General features: G+C 41.1%; 1 protein-coding gene across 2 annotated transcripts in view; it reads left to right on the forward strand.

Annotated features, from left to right (window-relative positions):
- dhrs11a (dehydrogenase/reductase 11a) overlaps positions 1–21,588 on the forward strand; it is a 100,087-nt gene that overhangs the window by 74,100 nt on the left and 4,399 nt on the right. The window contains exons 4-5 of one of the 2 annotated variants that reach the window (XM_059973211.1): positions 6,967–7,096; positions 13,265–13,357. In XM_059973211.1, coding sequence (XP_059829194.1) covers positions 6,967–7,096; positions 13,265–13,357 — 223 coding nt within the window. The remainder of the gene's footprint in view (positions 1–6,966; positions 7,097–13,264; positions 13,358–21,588) is intronic. The other variant, XM_059973213.1, reaches the window with a different exon arrangement.

The raw sequence follows: 21,588 nt of genomic DNA on the forward strand, positions 1-21,588 counted from the left end.
CAAACCAACAACTGTCATGCAAATATAATGTGAAATGGTCCCAACACTTGCAGAAAACACTAGTCACCAGCAACCAACCAGTCACCTCTCTTACTCTTCATATATCTATGAAAAAAATTGGCATCTTCTATTATAGTATCGGTTAGCTTATCTTCATATTTCATCTTTTCTCTCCTTTATGTATTTTGTTTAATGAAAACTTGTGCTGGTTGTAGTTAGGTATTCTTAATCTAAAGAAGAATTACCTTGCATGCATTTCACACTATAACTTGCAAGTACTCCCAATGCAATCAGGCAGATTTTGAAGTCACCTCCCCTGTTGAATTTTCCAGTCAAAGATGATGGATAACAGGATAGGAAACAAATATTAATTTCTCAATGACATTTAAGCATTGCCCATTAATATCTGTGCGTCTCTTGGAACAAGTGCCTTTAGAAAGCTTGCTGAGCTTTTATTAACTAAAAGGTGAATACACAGGTGTGAGAGGCTCTACCTCTTCACTGTGCAGTGAGGGCACCTTAAGATATTTAAAATATAACTAAACTATCAGTAAAAGTTGCCATATTAACAAATGGTTGAGAAACACCAACTACTGTTTAAAAGACAGAACAAGTAACTGATAATTAACCCTGGTACATGTTTTATTATCAAAGTACACCATTTAATCATTCTGCAGTTGCCATTGCTGTGGAAAAAACAGTAATAAGAAATTTAATGAGTATTTAACTTCAATATGTAAGTGAATGTTAACAGCTATGTGGGGGAGATATCTGTAGGAAGTACTCACATAATCTGTGCTCCCCAAGGCCAGTATTAGGCATTCCAATCAAGGAACATTAATGATTGCCTGGCTGCATTAAGTGGTTATTAATTGACAGTCATGAATCTAGAGTTTACTGTCCTGTAGAAAATAGCAATTTTTTAAAATTGAGGCTTTGCTTTGGATACAATTAAACACAAGAGTAAAATAGCATTTCATCAAAAGGCTTGAGCAACTGAATGAAAGCTGAAAATTGAATATTTTGTCTAGTGGAGTGGAAAGGATTAAAAATTGTGTAGTATCTTGTATATGAAACAGGAGCAGCTGAGCCACAGGAAGAGAGGACTTGTTTAAATGTATGATCAGGTTATTGCAATATTTGGAATAATATGCAAATTGCAATTAACAAAGAATATTTATATTTCTGTAGCTCTAGTAAATGTTTATGATAAATAACAAACACTGTATGCACATTGGGCCTGAGTAGTGTTCTGGCATTAATGTGGACTGCCTCAAAATTAACAAAGCTTGTACTTACTTCCTTCTCATGTTTGCATCATGAACTCTTCATCACAATGTCAGTCTTTAACCACTGTGTGCAAAAGTTAGCTTTATACCCTTGGGAAAAAAAAAGAAACTGCTGATCAGGCAGCATCCATGGAGGCAGAGGGATGATTGACATTTTAGGGCAAGACTCCTGTATCAGCACCTGTAGTACCAACTATCCCTCTGCTTCAGATACTATTTACTCAACTGATCCAGCTGTTCAGTGTTTTTTTTTAAATGCTCCAGGTTAGTTTCTGCAGTTTCTTGTATCTCCATTTCATATTTTTGTTCCCTCTATCAAAAAAAAACAAAAATCTGTTAATTTGTCATCTTGTTCAAAATGCCTTCCAGTGTAATCAGTTGGATATTATATCTGTCACAGGTCAGGTGTTGAATCAGGACCCAACTGCAGGGCACAGACACTGGAGTCCCAGAAATAGGACAAGTTGGAACCCAAGGACAGGGCAGGATGCAGCATAGGCAGGGGAAGCAGGACGAGGACCAGGACGAGGGACTAGGAGCAAGGAACCTGGGGTGGATTCCAAGCCAGAGACTGGAAAAGGACCCAGAACCTGGGTCTTGCCTCAGGCAAGGACCCCCAAACCCAGGTGAGGGCATGACAAGGCTTGGCTAGGGACTCAGAGGCTGGAGCTTGAGGAACTCAGAGGCTGGAGCTGTACATCAACATGGAGCCAGGACTTATCCTCCAACAAGCCAGTACTCATCTATAACTCCACACCAAGGTGGGGCAGGACCATCCATCAGGTAACAGAAGAACAGCCTGACCTACCCAACAGAGGCAAAGACAAGACAGATTCCCCCCACAGGGCAATGGCAGAACAGCCTGACTTACCCCACAGGGCAAGGACAGGAAGAGACAAACACTAAGGAACAACAGACAGTTCCACCTCTGCATCAGGGTTACAGCCAGCAGCCTTGGCTGGCTACAAAAACAACCAGATCCCTACCTAGCTCAGAGTGGCTGACGGCCACCCAGCTGGCCCAGGAAACAGCTGAATCCAAACCACAATGACCACTCCAACTACTACCAGCAAGGCTCCCAGAAGCCATGGTTCTGCAACACAGCCCCAAGGCTGGCAAGAGTCCATTCTAGCCTTCTACCAGCCATCTACACCATAAGTATCTTGACAGGACACACCCAACCACACTCAATACCAGGGCCACTTATATTCCCAGTTCCAATATGATCCTTAGGTGTTTCTAGTTAAGTCCAACCACAGCAAGGGACTGCCGGAAAACCCGGAGTCCGTGGACTTCTGACTGAACCACCACAATATCTCTCATTCCTGCAAGCAAAAACTTATGGACTCAGCATTTGGGTAAAACTGGCTGGCAAATATTTTTGTGCCTTTATTTCAAATTGCCAGCATCTGCAGTATTTTTCTGTAATTGAAAAATGAAGATTCTACTTCCATTTATGCCTTCTCTAAACTATCTTTTCCCTTCTGTTGCCATCTACATAAATTAGGGTAAGTGCACTGTCAGAGATGTTGCCTTTAAATTGATGTGGACTGAAACAGGGAGTCATACAATATAGAATTGCCCAACTGGCCCATGCCAACCCAGGCTTCCCATTTAAGCCCAATTTTCCCAAGTTTTGCCCATGTCAGGACCTATTCATGTACCTGTCCAAGTGCCTTTTAAATATTTGTTAATGTACCTGCCTCAATCACTTCCTCTAACCACTCATTCCATGCACTGACCACTCTCTGGATGAAAAGGATGCCATCAGGTTCCTATTAAATCTCTCCCTTCTCACAAACTATGGCCTAGTTAATTTTAACAACTCCTGGGTGGAGGGGGAGATTGTTTGTTGATCCTGTCAATACTCATGATTTTATGCACCTCTATAAGCTTATTCTCCTACACTATGATGAAAAACTTTCCAACCTGCTCATCCTCTCTCCATAACCCAGTCCCAGCAACATCCTTATACCTATTCTCTTTCCAATTTAATAGCAACTTTCCCATAGCAGAGTGACCTAAACTGAACACCCGACACCTTATACCATGGCAACATAATATATGCCTTCCAGCCTATTGCACACATCCACTTTCTTTCCATCCCTCTCTCTCTCTGCCTTATAAAACCTGCTCTTCTGTAACTTCAAACTCAGAAGGTTACAGATCATGATATTTTTCTAAGCAGATGCCACCTTATCTGAGTTTTTCCATCACATTTCCACAGAATTTTGATCTGGACATTAACTGCAGTTAGCACTTTCAAGAATGCAGTATATAATTCTTGACATAGAAGTGAAATGGATACTTGTCAGGGGATGGGTGGGGAAGAGTAGGCAGAAGCAAAGATTGGGAGCCAAATACATAATTATAGACTCTTGAAAGAAATGCATGGATGAAAGGAACTACAGATGTTTTCCAAGCATGTGTATTATTCTTATGGAGATACATGAGCCTACAGATGATAGCATCTGGAGAGTGATTAAAAACCAGCCAGAGGAACTCGTGCTGGGTCTCAGCCCAGAATGTTAATCACCCCTTTGCCTCCACAGATGTTGTTGACACACTCAGTTCTTCCAGCAGTTTTTTCCCCCTCTGATATTACTTTTGTGCTGCCTTTTATAGCTGAAGGTTATTGATAAATGGAAAGTCAGTACCAAAGGACTTCAAAACAGGCAGTTCTAAAGGATAATAGATTGTTGTCTGATGCTTGTGTGATGAACAATTAATCTGTATTTGATGATAGTTGTGATAAATTTGTCTAGCATACCTACACATTCATAGAATCATACAGAACAGCAACATTCTCTCTGGCCTACTTGATACCAGCTGACCAACAAGCTCCGACTTTGTTTACTACATGAGTCCATCAACCATCTCCAGATTCTGTCTCTTGCCTATACTCTCTCAAGGCTGCTTATAGTGGCTAACTAATCTCCAATCCTACAAGGCTTCAGTGGTGTGGTAGGAAATCATAAACCCCGACAGGAGGCTCTGAATAATAGGAAAATCATGGAAACTCCTCATGGCATCGGATACCAGGATTGAAACTGGTAACATCACAGGATTGTGAAATTGACTATTTCCATTTGCACACATGGAAATTCTAAGTAGCACCTTGGGCAATGTAGTCAGTCTGGATTGGGCCCAAATTCTCAGATTTGGCTACATGACAAAAAATATTGAGGGAAGGGTGAACTGTGGTTTCATCTCAATATGTCAGGAGAGATCCAGATTTTTCCCCCCAATAGAGAGACAGAATCTTTTGGTGTCTTTTAATAATGCTTTGATGGTATCAATAGATTAGCCAGATGAGTGGCAGAGTGACAAATTAATTTACTTGTGGAAATCCCAATGAGGGCAAAACCCACAAGGGGATGCATAATAAATGATGGATATTGAGAAGTGTGGAGGAGTACAATGAGATTATGGCCCCACAGACCTCTAAAGATAGCAGAAAGTGTGGACGGGATTGATTCAAAAAGGAAAGACTGTCAGGAATTAGAAATAAAGCAATATTGGAAATACTCAGCCAACTGGGCAGCACCTTCAAAGAAAGAATCTGAGGTAACATATTAAGTAGCTCATCATTCATCAAAAAAGCAGTTAAGAGGGAGCATGGAATGCTTTATTTGTTGAGGCTTGAAATATGATGAGTGTTTGATAAACTACAAAATCATTGCTTTGTTCAGTGATGGAGTCCTGGACATTTCCAGTCACCACATTACAAATAGCTACTGGAGGCATTGGAGTGGGTGCAGATTTACGTCAGATCTGAAGAATTTTAAGTGTAGGAATAGAGCGACTAGGGTAAATGATAGGCAGAAGAGGTTGCGAGGAGAAGTAATTCAGATGCATAAAATTGAGAACCTCGGAAAGACAGAATGGGGAAATTCAGCAGAGGATCTTAACTAGTTTTAAGGTCATTTGTAGAATCATCTGGGTGCTTTTCCTCAACTGTGTGTCCAGAATTTGCCACCTGAGGGAGAGGTGGAAACAAGAACCTTTTTTAGATTCAATGAAATTATTCAGATAATTTTCTGCAATCTTCGCGCAACGGATCACGGGTCTCGGCCCGAAACATCGACTGTGTTTGTTTATTTCCATGGATGTTGCTGAGTTTTGTGTGTATTGCTTTGGATTTCCAGCGTCTGCAGAATTTATGTTCATATAAAATGGGGTCAGTCTGAATGGCTCTTTATCTTACTTGACACAAAGTGCAGCAGGCTGAATAGCCTCTTCCTGCTGTGAATTTCAATAATTCAATGATAGAATTTATAAAATGATATTTTCTCCAAAGCAAAACTTTCTGCATGTTTTGTGGTTACTGTTTTTTTTTGCCAAGCATTTTGATGATTTTAAGTTGCAATGATATCACAGTATTTGTTAATTATCAAATGCCATTTATCTCACAGTTGTGGTTAACTGGCAACTAAGTTTATCTAGATCAACTACCCAAGCCAGAAAGGAACATTGCTTTTAGGCAAGAAATGCACAAATATTCCATCAGACAATTAATTCGTTTTTATTGAACTGTTTTAACTGACTTATGTCAAAAATAATTTGGAGCAAATTTTCCACTACATTTGAGCTTCCAGTACTTTTAATTAATTTGCAGTATGTTTGCCCATAATTATCATGCATGTATGATTACACCTTGCATGCTGAATTGGAGAGGCTCATGTGTCAATGAAGTAATTTAAGTCAGTTGCCTGTACTTAACCCAAGTAAGATTTCAACTCTGTGTAACTTACTAAACAGAAGTTTTCTCTGGTGTGGAAGTACAGCAAATCTTAAGAGATTAAATATTAATTTTCCATTTTAACTCAGCAGACCATGTTTAATAATCAGTTGCCTCCCCAACATTTCATTGTGGACCGATTCAACATTAGAGCAATGTCATTGTGAATCTGTTTAATTTTCAAGAACCCATGTGAGACTAGATGCTTTCCCCTACAGACAGAAACTGATGTTATCCTTTTTAGTTTAAGTATATAAATTAGTCAAACATTTTTAAGAATGGTAAAGCTGATCTACATTACAGAATCCATTTGCGTGCGACCTACAGAGGATTGATTTGGCCATTTTCATTAGTGCTGTCAGAGACAAAATTAAAGTAAATCTTGATCTGGCTTATAAAATGAAAATTTTGGCTTTATTTTTTGCTTTCCTTTCTTGTCACGTCTTGTTTGGAAAAGTTGGCTACAGTTTTATGTTACAGGACACGCTTTTGTAGGGATATTAGACTGCATTTCAACTGCACACGTTTATGTAGTTCATATGTAGCTGATCATAGAATAATAATTTGATAATTTGAAAAGGTAAACTTTCCATTCTTAGTTTGAAAATACAAGCTGACAAGCAAATTTGAGGAGAAATAGCAGGTTGAGCGCTGCCAAGTTGCCTTCCTGTACAGCTTTTGGAAACTTTGTTCGTAACCCCTGATCTATAATTGAAAGGGTTAGTTGGTTCTGTGTGCAACACTTGCATTACAAGGAAGAATATATTAACTTTAAATTCATAATTTTAAAAACTGTTATTTGAGAAGTTTTTCTAGAGTTTAGCAAAGGCAGAACCATAAAAGCAATTAGTATTTACTGACTGCAATGTAACTTTGTTCCAGCGTCAATATTTTAGTTGCCTCTTTTATAATGGCCTGCATTCACTCTCCTTTCAGCGTAATGGGCCACGCTCCGCACCCAAATAACCTGGTCCACTTTTACGGTGTGACAAAGTATGCTGTGACTGCACTGACTGAAGGACTTCGGTATGAACTGTGTGACCAGAGTAGCAGCATCCGTGCCACAGTAAGTCCATCCTCGACATCACAAGTTAACGATCCCCGTAAAGTTCATCCCTGTTCTTGCAACGACGAAAATTCCCCTTTAGTAATTGGTATTTCACCATGCATGGTGATTTTGCATTTCCACGCTTCTCTGCCTTGTGCCTCGATTTTCCTTCTCCTTTATGTGTCTAACGCTGCTGTACCTGTATTGTAAAGGGTTAATCTTCGTGCTTGTCGAATGTCTCGCCACCTCGGCTTTGAGAATGTACTGTAATGTACCGCCCGATCACGCCGCGGTGGCCGTGAGGGTCACGGTGGTGGGGACCTGCGAGCTTGACGAACACGGGGCTGAAGGCCCGTGGAGAGCGGTGGCAAGTTCTGGTTTGATCTGGTGCTAACGTACTTACAGCAACACCTCATTATCAATGACGAGTGTCTGGGGGTTCGGTTGTTTCTCGGGGCCCCGCCGACCGGCTGGTCGCAAACGGCGCCGCACATCGTGTGTGAGGGTCTCGAACTCGCCTTCATAAATGTTTTAATGCTTTGCTACTATGTCCTAATAAACAAAGTTTTGTAGTTCTAAGTCGATAATTAGGGGTTCTTTCTTTCTGCCTTAGCGAGCCGGAACGAAGAACAACTTTGTGTAAAGTATCATTTGCACACCCAAGCGTCCAGATCTTTTCAAATTCCTTCTAAAAAATTAATTTAAAGAGCATTGTGAGCAATTGAGGGTGACTTGTCCCAATGCCTTTTGTTCTCTATCTTCTGAAGATAACCAGATTCTTCCAGTTCCCCCCTGTTGCTTATATTTTTCGGATAGCATAGAATCCAGTCTCTGACAATTGAATGTCATCGGTGTAACCAATGAAATGAACATTGCCGTATCAAGAAAGGCAGAAGGTTTTTTTTAATGCATAGATTTAGATTGTATTTCTTTACCCAGATAGGCGACAGTAGCGTGACACTGTTAAAACTCGGGGCGCTCGCGTTCAATTCCGGCATCCTCTGTAAGAACTTCGTATGTCTTTCCCGAGAGTGTGTGGGGTTCCTCCCACCGTCCAAAGACGGACCGCTTAGTAGATTAATCGGTCACTGTAAATTGCCCTATGATTAAACAGGTAGGTTGCTGGGCTGGAAAGGTCTGCTCTGCGCTGTATCTCCAAATAAAATTAAAATTGTATTTGGCTGATAAAGGCAGAGAACACTGTCGCTGAAATGTAAAAAAACTTTAGTTCAAAACTTTCTTTTCTTTTTCAATCTTTTTATTAAATTTCATATTAAAAAAACAACACATGATAATGAATAGATTACAAATTCAATAAACTTGAAATTACATTAGTAATAGGATAATAATATCCTATTAAACATCAATCAACAAAAGGTACATAAATCAATCAAGTCTATATAAATATATATGAAAAAAAAACAAAAATAATCATCAAAAAAGAAGAAAAAAAAATTTGAAAATATATATGAGAAAATATATATTGAAAAAAAATTACTAAACTAAACTAACATGGGCAATAATAGCACTTTATAAATATATGAAGGTGTCAAGAAAAGAACTCCGGAACTCCATACCTGAACAAGGATAAGTAGAGAGAAGGATCTGAAATAGGCCAAATTAATTCATATGAAAGTGTCGAATAAATGGTCCCCAGGTTTCTTCAAATTTAATTGAAACCTAGTTCAAAACTTAAGGGTGATGCAAAGCTACTTTGGGAAAACATAAATGGAATTAAAACTCAATAACGCCAGCGCAGCGAAATAAACTGGACGGCCGTGTCGTGAACTGTAATTGATTTGTGATTGTCACATGCACCAAGATACAATGAAAAGCTTGTCTTGCGTACTGTTGGCGCAGATCAAATCATTACACAGTGGACTGCAGTTGAATAAAGTTAAATAACCGGATGTAGACTGAAGTGTAGCAGCTACAGAGGAACTGCAGTGCGGGTAGACAGCAGGGTTGCAAGATTGTGAGCAGTTAGACTCCATCAGATTGTCCTTTGGAACCAAGCCGTCTTGAGCCTGGTGGCATGTGCATCCTTCTGCCCAGTGGGAGAGGGGAGAGGGGGTGAATGTTTGGAGGTTACAGGAGGTTCCGCAGACCCTGGGCATCTTGACCAATACGCACAAAATGTCGGAAGAACTCAGCACTTTACCGAGGGAAATGAGCAGTTGGAGTCTCAGGCCAAGACCCTTCACCAGGACTGAAACATAAGGAGTGATAGGGTTGGCTGAGGTATTTGATTATGCTAGCTGCTTTACTGAGGCAGCAAAAAGTACAGACGGTCCACGGAGGGGAGGCTGGTTTCCAAGATGTGCTGAGCTGCGTCCACAACACACTGCAGTCCCTTGGAGTCACATGCAGAGCAGTTGCTGTACCAATTTGTTATGTATCCTGATGGGATGCTTTCTACGTGCATTGGTAAAGGTTAATGGGACATACTATATTTCTTTAGCCCATTGAGGAAGCAGAGATGTTGGTGAGCTTTTTCTAGTCTACAGTCAGACCAGGACAGGCTATTGGTAATGTTCACTTTTAGGAACTGGAAGCTCTCAGCTTCATTACTAGGCTCCTTAAGGTTATTATGGTGGGGATAAGCTCTCAATGGTGTGTGTCTCAATTTGCTTCTGACAACCAAGTCTAGTTCCTGGCCTTCATGTGCGACTTAGCTACTAAGCACAGTGGAAAAGTTTCTCCTGACAGGAGAAGGAGCAAAGGTGTGTTACTGGCACCTTAAAACCAGTCGCTTCAGGCAGATGGCAGCTCACCTCATAGAAAGAAGACTTTAATCTCAGACCTCCACTGCCTTGTGGCTATACCCACTCACGGCAGAGTAAACCCGTTCGAAAAATTTGGAGTTGGAGAACCTAAGGTGGTCCTACATTGACTTCAACGCTGACTGGCGACTCATTCAACATTGCAGGTGCCAAACTGTATCTGTCTCTCCCGTTCCTTTGGACTCATCACCTGCATGGAGAGGGCAGCAGCTTGCTCTCCATATTGTACTGCCCCAGCTTGTGTATCCAGACAGCTCGGATTAATGTACACGGTCACTCCTGATCAACGGAGGAGCTCAGCAACCTCAACGCTTGCCGATGGGGCCAGGCCTTCATGAAGTCAATGACCAGCTCTTTTGTTTTGCTGATTTTGTGTGGGAGAGTGTTGTCATGACACCATGTTATGAAGCTCTCTAGCTCCTTCCAGTACTCCCAACTCTTTATTATTTGAGATACAGGTCGCTACAGAGGTCTGATCTGCAAACTTGTATATGGGGTTTGCCCACATAGTCATGGGAGTACAAGTAGTAGAGTAGGGGGCTGAGGACATAACCTTGTGAAGCACCAATGTTTTGTTGCCTATCTTAGTGGATTGTAGAATGTTGGTCAGGAAGTAGAGGATCCGGTTTCAGTCGGAGGTGTTGACTCCCAGGTTCTGGCGTTTGGTGATAAATTTACTTTAAATTATAATATTGAAGGTGGAGCTGCAGTCCATAAATGATAGTCTAATGGAGGTGTCTTTACCACCCAGATGCTCCAGAGGGGAGTGTAGGACCAGGCTGATAACATCCGCCAGTGGTAGGCAAATTGGAGTAGGTTGAAGTTGACTGGAATTTCTATGGCAGGGGTTCCCAAACTCTTTTTTTTATGCTATGGACCAGTGCCATTAAGGAAGGGGTCCATACCCCAGGTTTGGAACCCCTGTGCTATGGTCTCATTGTACAACAAAATTAACAGTCAACTGTACCAACATATTTTGTGTATTATACTTCATTTGTAGGTACCATTTAATTCATAGGTGATGCTTTGATTTGCAGAAAAAGAAGACAGTGTTTAATATTTCCGACCTTGAGGACAAGATCTATGCTGACACAATGATTCTTCTTTGGGGCTCTTTCTCTGGGGTTCTTCTATTTCATCGATGTCTGTGAAGAGTAAGAACTTCAGGGTGTATACTGTATGCATCCTCCAATATTAAATGGAGCCACTGAACCTTTGATCAGAGGAATGGACTCTCTGCTGATCATAATATATGTTATGCACCTGCATAAATGGACATAAAAAAATCCCCAGCATTATTAAAAGAGTGTCGGGGTTTCTGTTTACTACGATCCTATTACTAATTTCATCAAAGACCAATTAACTGAGAATTCATTCATTTGTTTTGTATGGAACATTGCGCTTAAATATAAATTGGCTGTCTTGATAGTTTTCAAGTAACTGGTATTAAGTACACTGTTTATAGTGGCATGCAAAAGTTTGGGCACCCCTGGTCAACATTTCTGTTACTGTGAATAGCTAAGCGAGTAAAAGATGACCTGATTTCTAGAAGGCATAAAGTTAAAGATGACACATTATTTTTAATATTTTAAGCAAGATTACCTTTTTATTTCCATCTTTTACAGTTTCAAAATAATAAAAAAGGAAAAGGGCCCAAAGCAAAAGTTCAGGCTCCCTGCATGGTCAGTATTTAGTAACACCCCCTTTGGCAAGTATCACCACTTATAAACGCATTCTGTAGTCAGCTAAGAGTCTTTCAGTTCTTGTTTGGGGAATTTTCGCCCATTCTTCCTTGCAAAAGGCTTCTAGTTCTGTGAGATTTTTGGGCCGTCTTGCATGCACTGCTCTTTTGAGGTCTATCCACAGATTTTCGATGATGTTTAGGTCAGGGGATCTGTGAGGGTCATTTCAAAACCTTCAGCTTGCGTCTCTTGAGGTAGTCCATTGTGGATTTTGAGGTGTGTTTAGGATCATTATCCTGTTGTAGAAGCCACCCTCTTTTCATCTTCAGCTTTTTTACAGACAGTGTGATGTCTGCTTCCAGAATTTGCTGGTATTTAATTGAATTCATTCTTCCCTCTACCAGTGAAATGTTGCCCGTGCCACTGAAGACAACATAAGCCCAAAGCATGATCAATTCAACCCCATGCTTAACAGTTGGAGAGGTGTTCTTTTCATAAAATTCTGCACCCTTTTTCTCCAAACATACCTTTGCAAATTGTGGCCAAAAAGTTCTATTTTAACTTCATCAGTCCACAGGACTTGTTTCCAAAATGCATCAGGCTTGTTTAGATGTTCCCTTGCAAACTTCTGACACTGAATTTTGTGGTGAGTACACAGGAAAGGTTTTCTATTGATGACTCTTCCATGAAGGTCATATTTGTGCAAGTGTTGCTGCACAGTAGAACAGTGCACCACCACTCCAGAGTCTGCTAAATCGTACTGACGGTCTTTTGCAGTCAAATGGGGGTTTTGATTTGCCTTTCTAGCAATCGTATGAGCAGTTCTCTTGGAACATTTCCTTGGTCTTCCAGACCTCAACTTGACCTCCATCATTCCTGTTAACTGCCATTTCTTAATGACATTACGAACTGAGGGTATGGCTACCTGAAAACGCTTTGCTATCTTCTTATAGCCTTCTCCTGCTTTGTGGGCATCACTTATTTTAATTTTCAGAGAGCTAGGCAGCTGCTTAGAGGAGCCCATGGCTGCTGATTGTTGGGACAATGTTTGAGGAGTCAGGGTATTTATAAAGCTTTGAAATTTGCATCACCTGGCCTTTCCTAATGATGACTATGAACAAGCCATAGCCCTAACAAGCTAATTACGAGACCTTGGTAAAAGTTAGCTGAGCGCTCCATTCTCTTGGGGTGCCCAAACTTTTGCATGGTGCTCCTCTCCTTTTTTTCACTCTAAAATTGTACAAAACAAAAATAATACACTAATCTTGCTTAACATGTTGAAAAGAATGTTTCATCTTTAACTTTATGACTTTTGGAGATCAGTTCATCTTCTACTCAACTATTCACAACAACAGAAATTTTGACCGTGGGTGCCCAAACCTTTGCATGCCACTGTACAATCCCACCTCTGAACCTTGCCAACAAGCCACATCTTGCCACTCTTAACCCTCTTAAACTAATTTATACCTGAGATTACTTTGCTGTGCAGTTATTAAAGAATACAGCCCCATTATCCAGGGGTTCTCAACCTGGAGTCCACGGACCCCTTGGTTAATGGTAGGGGTCCATGGCATAAAAAAGGGTTGGGAACCTCTGACATCACCAGTATTCGATGTGTCATGTTTTCATTTCATGCAAATTCTTTACATCATGTTATCATCTTCTCTTTATTAAGAACTTGAGATCAACTTAATGGTTCTAAATGATGTACTTATTTTCAGAGTATATCACCTGGATTGGTGAAAACAGAGTTTGCTTATCGCCTGCTTGAGAATACTTCAATTTCAGCTTCCAAATTATATGGCAGAATGAAGGTAAGTCACACAGATGCTAGAGGTGAGCAGAAAGCAAGTGAAGATCTTGATGAGAAAGTGAGTTAATTTGTTACCATACAGTAGTCAGAGTATCCAAGCGAAAGACTGTGACTGCAGTTTTAATGTACAAGGACATTCAAAAGGACTTCTTAAGCAGTTTCAGAAAAAGATCTCAGTATTATGGCAGGTCTCAAAGTTTGGTCAAAGAAGTATGTTTCAAAGATAAATGTTGGGAAGCCGGGGGAATTCCAAAACTCACCAGCCGATTTGATTTAACGTATTCCTTTCAGTAGGTTTCAGTAGGTACATTTAAGGTCAGAGAAATATATACAATGTACATCCTGAAATTCTTTTTCTTTGTAAACATCCATGAAAACAGAGGAGTGCCCCAAAGATTGAATGATAGTTAAACGTTAGATCCCAAAGCCCCCTCCCACACACAAGCAGCAGCAGGGCATCGTTAAAGAAAAAGAAAGTGGCATCAGAATACAAAGTAAAGCTGGCAATAGCACTTCAGATATGAAGATTAAAAAGTTGTTTTTGTGCTGAAAGGGTAGAATATATTTCTACTAATGTTTCTACAATATTGATATTTAATATTATTTGCAATTAACCTCCCCTACATAGTTTCAATGGGACAGAATCAGAATGATTCACTAGCCACAAAGTTAAATTGTGTACAATTTTATTTCCTGAAGACTGATTCTCATTTTAGTTAATCTACTATTTAGCTATCCATAATGTCATAACTCCAGAATGATCCCCAATAAAGCTGACAAATAGTACTTGAGACCTGAAGATCAAAAATAGTTTTTGTGATGAAAGGGTAAGACATAGTTCTGTCTTGTCTTGTCCATACTGCACCAACTGCCGCCGCTGGGCTATAAACGTGCAGTCCCATTGTAATTGTAATTGTCATTGTATTGTCTATGTAGTACTTAGATGTAAGTATTATTTGCAATTAACTTCAACAAAATTAAGGAATATTCATTCTTATTGCACAGTTAGTGATGTGGGAATGGCAGTCAGGATAGCAGTGTGCACCTCTTTCAGGATGTGGGAAATCATGGAGACCTCCAGTGTCCCTGATCACTACATCTTCGACAAGTGCATCTAGCTGCAAAATGCATTTGGAGTGAAGACGGATAAGAGACGGCTTGATAGAGGTGTATTGTCATCTATATCAGTGATAAGAACGTACAAGGCATGGTTAGTAAGTTTGCAGTTGACGTGTAGTGGACAATGAAGAAGGTCACCAAACATCACAAGGGGATATGGACCAGCTAAGTGGACTGAGGGATGGGAAATTGAACTTTATTCTGATAAGTGTGAGCTGTTACATTTTGGAAAGCCAAACCCAGGTAGGATGGACAACGAATGACAGAGACCTGGGAGTATTGTAGTGGAGAAGGACCTTGGGGTACAAGTACACAAGGAGAACTATTTTCCTCTTAGGGAATGAGATGGGTAGGTGACAGAATGTGTGCAGGGGAACACTTTGGATCTTGCAATCATAATTCTGTTAGTTTCAAGATAATTATGGAGTAGATTGGGACTGGTCCTCGGGTTAGGATTTGAAATTAGCAGTACGGCCGTGAAGTGGTTAGCACAACGCTTTAGAGATCCAGCAACCTTGGTTCAACTCCCGCCACTACCTGCAGGGGGTTTGTATGATGTTCCCGTGACCACATGGATTTCCTCCGGGAGCCCTGGTTTCCTGTCACCCTCCAAAGATGCACCAGTTGGTAGGTTAATTGGTCATTGTAAATTGTCCCATGATTAGGCTAGGGTTACGTAGGGGATTGCTGGACAGCACAGCTCGAAGGGCCAGAATGGCCAGTTCTGCGCTTTGTCTCAATAAAATAAGTAAATTGGAGAAAGGCGATGTTGGTGGCATCAGAAGGGATCTCGTAGACATGAACTGCAGTGGGTGTTCTCCAGCAAAGAGATGCATGATAAATAAAACATTGAGAGTGTGAGGTTTGTTTGTTCCTGTTGGAATAAAAGGCAAGGCTATCATGTTTAGGTAGTCTTGGTAATCAAATAATATTGAGGTTTAGGTAAAGAAAAAAAAGGAAAGCATACCAGGAATGGGCAGTTAGGATCAAACGAGGTGCTTGAGGAGTATAGGAAATGCTAAAGTCAGAAATCCAGAGACGACCAAAGGATGTAAGGTTGCTTTGGCAGATAAAATGAAAGAGAATCCCAAGGGGTTCTACAGCTCTATTAAGAGCAAAAGGATAGCAAGGGACAAAATGGAAGAGGATGTGCTGCTGTCTGGAGGAGAATTATGGTGATAAATCCTAGGACTTTAGGAGGTATTCCCTTAGATGTTTTGGGAGGCCAGTGCAGAAATTGGAGATGCCCTGGAAAAGATATTTAAAATGTCCTTAGCCACGAGTGATGTACCAGAGGACTGGAGGGTAGCTAAAGTTGTCCTGTTGTTCAAGAAAGGGTCTAAAAATATAGGCTGAAAATCTAAAAAAGAGGGTGGCATGGCTTTACCTAACTTTCGTTTATATTATTGGGCAGCCAATATACGTTGTGCTACTTTTTGGTCTTTTTTCCATGGCCAACCCGAGTGCCCTAATTGGGTGGCAATGGAGTTGAGTTGCACTAAAGATTTATCTATCTCTGCACTTCTTGGCTCTGTACTCCCTAGTAGTTTGTCCAGATTAATTGTTAATCCTCTTGTTAGACACACTTTGCGTATATGGGCTCAGTTTAGGAAAGTTTATGGTTTCCATGGTTTTTCCTTTTCTAGCCCTATCTTACATAATCACCTTTTTTTACCTACTATGTATGATTCAGCATTCCATGATAGGTATAGGAAGGGCATTAGACATTTTGAAGATCTTTTTATTGATAATCGCTTCACATCTTTTCAACAGCTCTCTGCCAAGTTCAATCTGCCCAATGCACATTTTTTTAGATATTTCCAAATTAGACACTTTATTAATCCTTTAATTCCTAACTTCCCTGAAATGCCTGAAAAAATGTTATGGATTTATTTCTTTCTATTTATCCACTAGGTAAAGGTTTAATATCATTTATTCGTGATAAATTAGCATTCTTATGGCGTGCCCCAGTGGATAAAATTAGAATGGCTTGGGAGCATGATTTTGTTACGTATTCAGGCAACAATAAATATATGAGTTCGGCAAGGGTTTATATAACAAACAACACATTTATTAAGCACTGAAAACAAACCCCCAAAAGTAAACAAACACTAAAGTAACCGGAAATCAGCTGCTGTGCGGCAGCTCAAACAGCTCTTAAAGCGATGTTGCAAAAACAGTTCTTTAAAGTAGTATTGCCAAAAGTTCAAACATGCTCACAGTTCATTTAAAAGGAGAGACTTTATAAGACGATTTAAATTCTCTTTCACGTCGTTTTTTTTCAGTCCCCGATGTTGAACTTTTCCCACGAAGAATTTTACGAAACGGAACGGCTTAAAGGCACTGACCTTTCCTTCCACACTATCCTCAATCCTTTCTGGTATTCCCAGGGATTAACACGAGAATAGTCAATGAAATCCTTCCAAATAAGGATCAAACAAAGGTCGAACCTGTTTCACCATCGTAAAGCGATACTCCTCGATCTTTAACTCCCAAACTCCGATCTTCACTCTCCACTGATTTCTCAAACTAGCAGTATTGTAAAGAAACTGCTGGCAATGACCTTTTAAATTTTAGACATTAGATAAAACTTCATCTTTCAACTAAACTGATTCATCACATTAAATCACGCAGTGGCATGAAGTCAACTTGGCAAATCCAGCCACAAACTGCCCCTCCTCACAGGGTGGGGTCTTCCTTTTATAACCTGTAAAAAAAACCTGTCACATGATCTCTACTGGCGGGAAAATGACGTCACTCCACCATCACAAGACCATTACCTCAAGTCCAGTATAGCTTCAACCCCAGTCACATGACAAGGGTACCACTGTCATGTGTCACGAGTACGTAACAATTTAAATATCTCCTTATCTGATGAGACTTGGGACTAGATTCTCAAATCGGTTAATTCAACCTCTCTTTGTGTTCGCCATTGCCTTTTACAATTTAAGATTGTTCATAGAGCCCATATGTCTAAATACAAACTATCTCGATTTTACCCTAACATTAGTCCTCTCTGTGATAAATGCAAAAGGGGCGAGGCCTCTCTCATTCATATGTACTGGTTTTGTCCTAGCTTGGAGAAATTCTGGAAAGATGTCTTCATAACGTTATCTTATATTCTGAATCACCACCTAGAACCTAACCCTTTAATTGCTTTGTTCGGTTTCTGGGGTGAGACAGATTTACGTCTGAGTTCGACTAAGTGTCGAATATTATCTTTTGCTTCTCTCCTGGCTAGACGTTTAATCCTCCTTAGATGGAGAGATGTTGCCCCGCCCACACATGCTCAATGGCTTAATGATACTATGTCCTGCTTAGACCTTGAAAAAATTCATTACTCAGTTCTTAATTCGGATACAAAGTTCCATATGGTCTGGGGACCTTTTATTGAGTACTTTCATAACCCTCCTCTTAACTAAGGTTTTTTTTTCGGTCCCTTGCTTTCAGCTCCTTTTTTTTTGGTACTAGGCATTAATATCTTCTGTTGCTAAGTGTATTTACAGTTTTGGGGGTTTGAATGTCCTGATTTATATTCTCTATATTGTGTTGTGGTTGGTCTGGAGTTTTTTTTTGTTGCGGGGCTTGGGGAGGATACTAATTTTACATGTCTTCAATTTGGGTGCTTTCTCAATTATCTTCTTTTGTATTATATTATTATTGTATGTTTATTTTTGCACTGTATTAATTTTCTTCATTTCGATCTGGGTTTTTTTTATCTGTAGCGATGTAGAAAATGTATTAAAAAAGAAACTAATAAAAATATAGGCTGGTGAGCCTGATGTCATTTGTGAGTTGGATAATCAGGGCCTGAAAGTCAACATGGCTTTGTGCGTAGTCAGTCACGTCTAACCAATTCTATAGAGTTTTTCAAGGACATTACCAAGAAGGTTGATGAAGGGAAGGAGATGGACTTTGTTAGTAAGGCATTTGGCGAAGTTCCCCATGTGAGCCTGGTCCGGAAGGTTAATTCGCTTAGCATTCAGGACGAAGTTGTCAATTGGATTCAATGTTGGCATAGCAGCAGAAGCCAGAGAGTGGTGGTAGTGATTTGTCTCACTAACTGGAGGCCCATGACTAGTGGTATGCCACAGGGATCAGTGCCTTGCTATTTGTCATCTATATTAATGATTTAGAAAATGTGGTAAATTGGATCAGCAACCTTGCGGATGGCACCAGTACTGGGGGCGCAGTGGACAGTGAGGAGAGCTATCAAAACTTGTAGGGTGATTGGGATCAGCTGGTTGCACTTTGAGAGGACAAACCAAGGCAAGACTTACACAGTCAGTTGTAAGCCACTGAAGTATGCAGCAGAATACAGATCCATAATTCCTTGAAAGTGGCATCACAAACAGATAGGGTTGTAAAGAGAGCAGATCGGCCTTCAAAAATTAAGGCACATAGTGCAGGAGGTGGGATGTTATATTGACATTGTATAAGATGTTGGTGAGGTGAAATTTAGATTGTTGTGTTCTGCGCCGGTCACCTCTCCACTGGAAAGATATCAATAAGCTTGAAAGAATACTGAGAGAATTTGTATGGATATTGCTGGGACTTGACATGCTGAGTTACAGGGATAGTTTGACTAGGTTAGGACTTCTGGCTGTGCAGAACGAGGGAAGATCTTGCTCAGTTATACAAAATTATGAGGGGTATAGATAGAGTGAATACATGCTGGCTTTTTCTCCTCAGGTTGGGTGAGACTAAAGCTAGAGGTCATAGGTTTAGGTGAATGACAAAACATTTAAAGGGAATCTGAGGGGGAACCATTTCACTCAGAGACTGGTGTGAGTGTGGAATTTGCTACCAGCAGAAGTGGTAGCTGCTGGTTCATTTGTAACATTTAAGAGAAGCTTGGACAAGTGCATTGATGACAGAGGTATGGAAGGCTCTGGTCCAGGTGCAGGTAGATGGGATTGGGCAGACAATCAGGCTGGCAGAGACTAGATGGGCCAAAGGGCCTGTTTCAGAATTAGAATCAGGTTTAATATCACTGGCATATGTTGTGAAATTTGCTGATTGCAGCAACAGTGCACTGCAATACATAATAATAGTTTTAAAGACCATACATTGCAATAAGAAATGTATATATATTTCAGGCTTCAGGCTCCGGTCCCACCTCTTTGATGGTAGCAGTATAAAGAAGGTGTGTCCTGGGTAATGGGGGTCCTTGATGATGGATGCAGCCTCATTGAGGCATCACCCTTTGAAGGTGTCCTGGATGCTAGGGAGTCTGGTGTCCATGGGGAGCTGGTAGAGTTACAATTTTCTGCAGCTTTTTCCAACCCTGTGCAGTGGCTCCTCCAGACCAGACAGTGATGCAACCAGTTGGAAGGCCCTCCACAGTACATCTGTAGAGATCTGAGAGTGCTTTGATAATATACCAATTCTCCTCAAACTCCTAGTGAAATATAGGCATTGTCGTGGCTTCTTTGGAATTGCATTGATATCTTGGACCCAGAATAAATCTTTGGAGATGTTGACACCCAGAAACTTGAAATCACTCAACCTTTCTACTACTGATCTCTTATGAGGACCGGTGTGTGTTCCCTTGACTTCCCCTTCCAGAGGGGAATTCCTTGGTCTTACTGATGTTGAGTGAAAGGTTGTTGTTATGACACCACTCAGCAAGCTGAACTATCTCACTCCTGTATGCCTCCTCACCATTCGTAATCTGAAATCCTGCCAACAATAGTTGTGTCATCAGCAAAGTTATGTGGGTGTTTGAGCTGTGCCTAGGGACACGGTTACGGGTGCAGAGCGAGTGGAGCAGTGGTTCCATGCATCCTTGATGTGCGCCAGTGCTGATTCTCAGCAAGGAGGAGGTGTTATTTCTGATTCCCACTGACTCCTGTTGAGGATCCAGTTGCAGGGGGGGGGGGGCACAGAGGCGCATGTTTAGGAGCTTGTTGATTAGACCCCAGTGTACGATTGTGTTGAATGCTGAGCTGAAGTGAATAAACAGCAGCCTGATTGACCAGGTGATCCAAGGCCGTGTGGAGAGCCAGTGAGACTGCATCTGCTGTAGACCTATTGTGGGTCCAGGTACTTGCTTAGGGAAGCGCTGATTCTGGCCCTGACCGCTCTCTCAAAGCACATAATCACAGTAGATGTAAGTGCCACTGAGTGATAGTCAATGAGGCAGATCACCCTGCTTTTCTAGGGCACTGGTATGATTGTCACCCTTTTGAAGTAGGTGGGAACCTCCAGTTGCAGCAGGAGAGATTGAAGGTGTCCTTGAACACACTTGCCCGTTGGTTGGCACAGATTTTCAACACTCTACCAGGTACACCATCAGGGCCAGAGGGCTTTGCAAGGGTTCACCAGATGCTGCAGGGATCCACACAGATCTAGTTTCATTTTCTCTTTTGAAGCATGTCTAAAAGGTGTTGAGATAATCTGGAACTGGAACATCACAGCCATTCATGATGTTGGGTTTTGCCTTGTAGGAAGTCATTGGTCTGCAAACCCTACTGTACACCTAATTCTGTCTCTAACTTCAGTAGGAATTATTTATTTGCTTTTTAAATAGCCTTCCATAGGTCAACATGGACTTCTTATATAGTTTTGGATCACTGGTCTTGATTGACACAGATCTAGCCCTCAGCAGATTATGAATCTCCTGGTTTATCCACAGCTTTTGTTTTAGGTATGTTCTCGAAGGCACACACTTCATCAGGTCTCGATGAAGTTGGTGGCAACTGTGGCGTGTCCATTCAGATTTGAAGACGAGTCCCTGCATATTGCCCAGTCCCTGTAAGCATTGCTGCATATTGAAAGCATCCCTGTAAGCTCTGCTGCGCCTCCCTTGTCAATATACTATTGGTCCACACCGCCGGTGCTGCATGCCTTTAGTCTCTGCCTATACACTGGGAGTAGAAGTACAATCAGGCGATTGGACTTTGCGAAGAGTGGGCGTGAGATGGCACTGTAAGAGTTCTTGACAGTGGTATAATTGTGGTCAAGCACTTTGGCCCCTCTGGTGATAGTTATTCAGAGACTTCTTCGAGCTGACCTGGTTGAAATCCCCCATGATGATAGGGAAAACATCGGGGTGCGCAGTTTCAGGACTGCTGATTATGGTGCTCAGCTCCTCCAGAGCCAGTCAGATGT

Source organism: Hypanus sabinus, chromosome 6, assembly GCF_030144855.1.
Source record: "Hypanus sabinus isolate sHypSab1 chromosome 6, sHypSab1.hap1, whole genome shotgun sequence".
Classification (NCBI taxonomy): domain Eukaryota; kingdom Metazoa; phylum Chordata; class Chondrichthyes; order Myliobatiformes; family Dasyatidae; genus Hypanus; species Hypanus sabinus.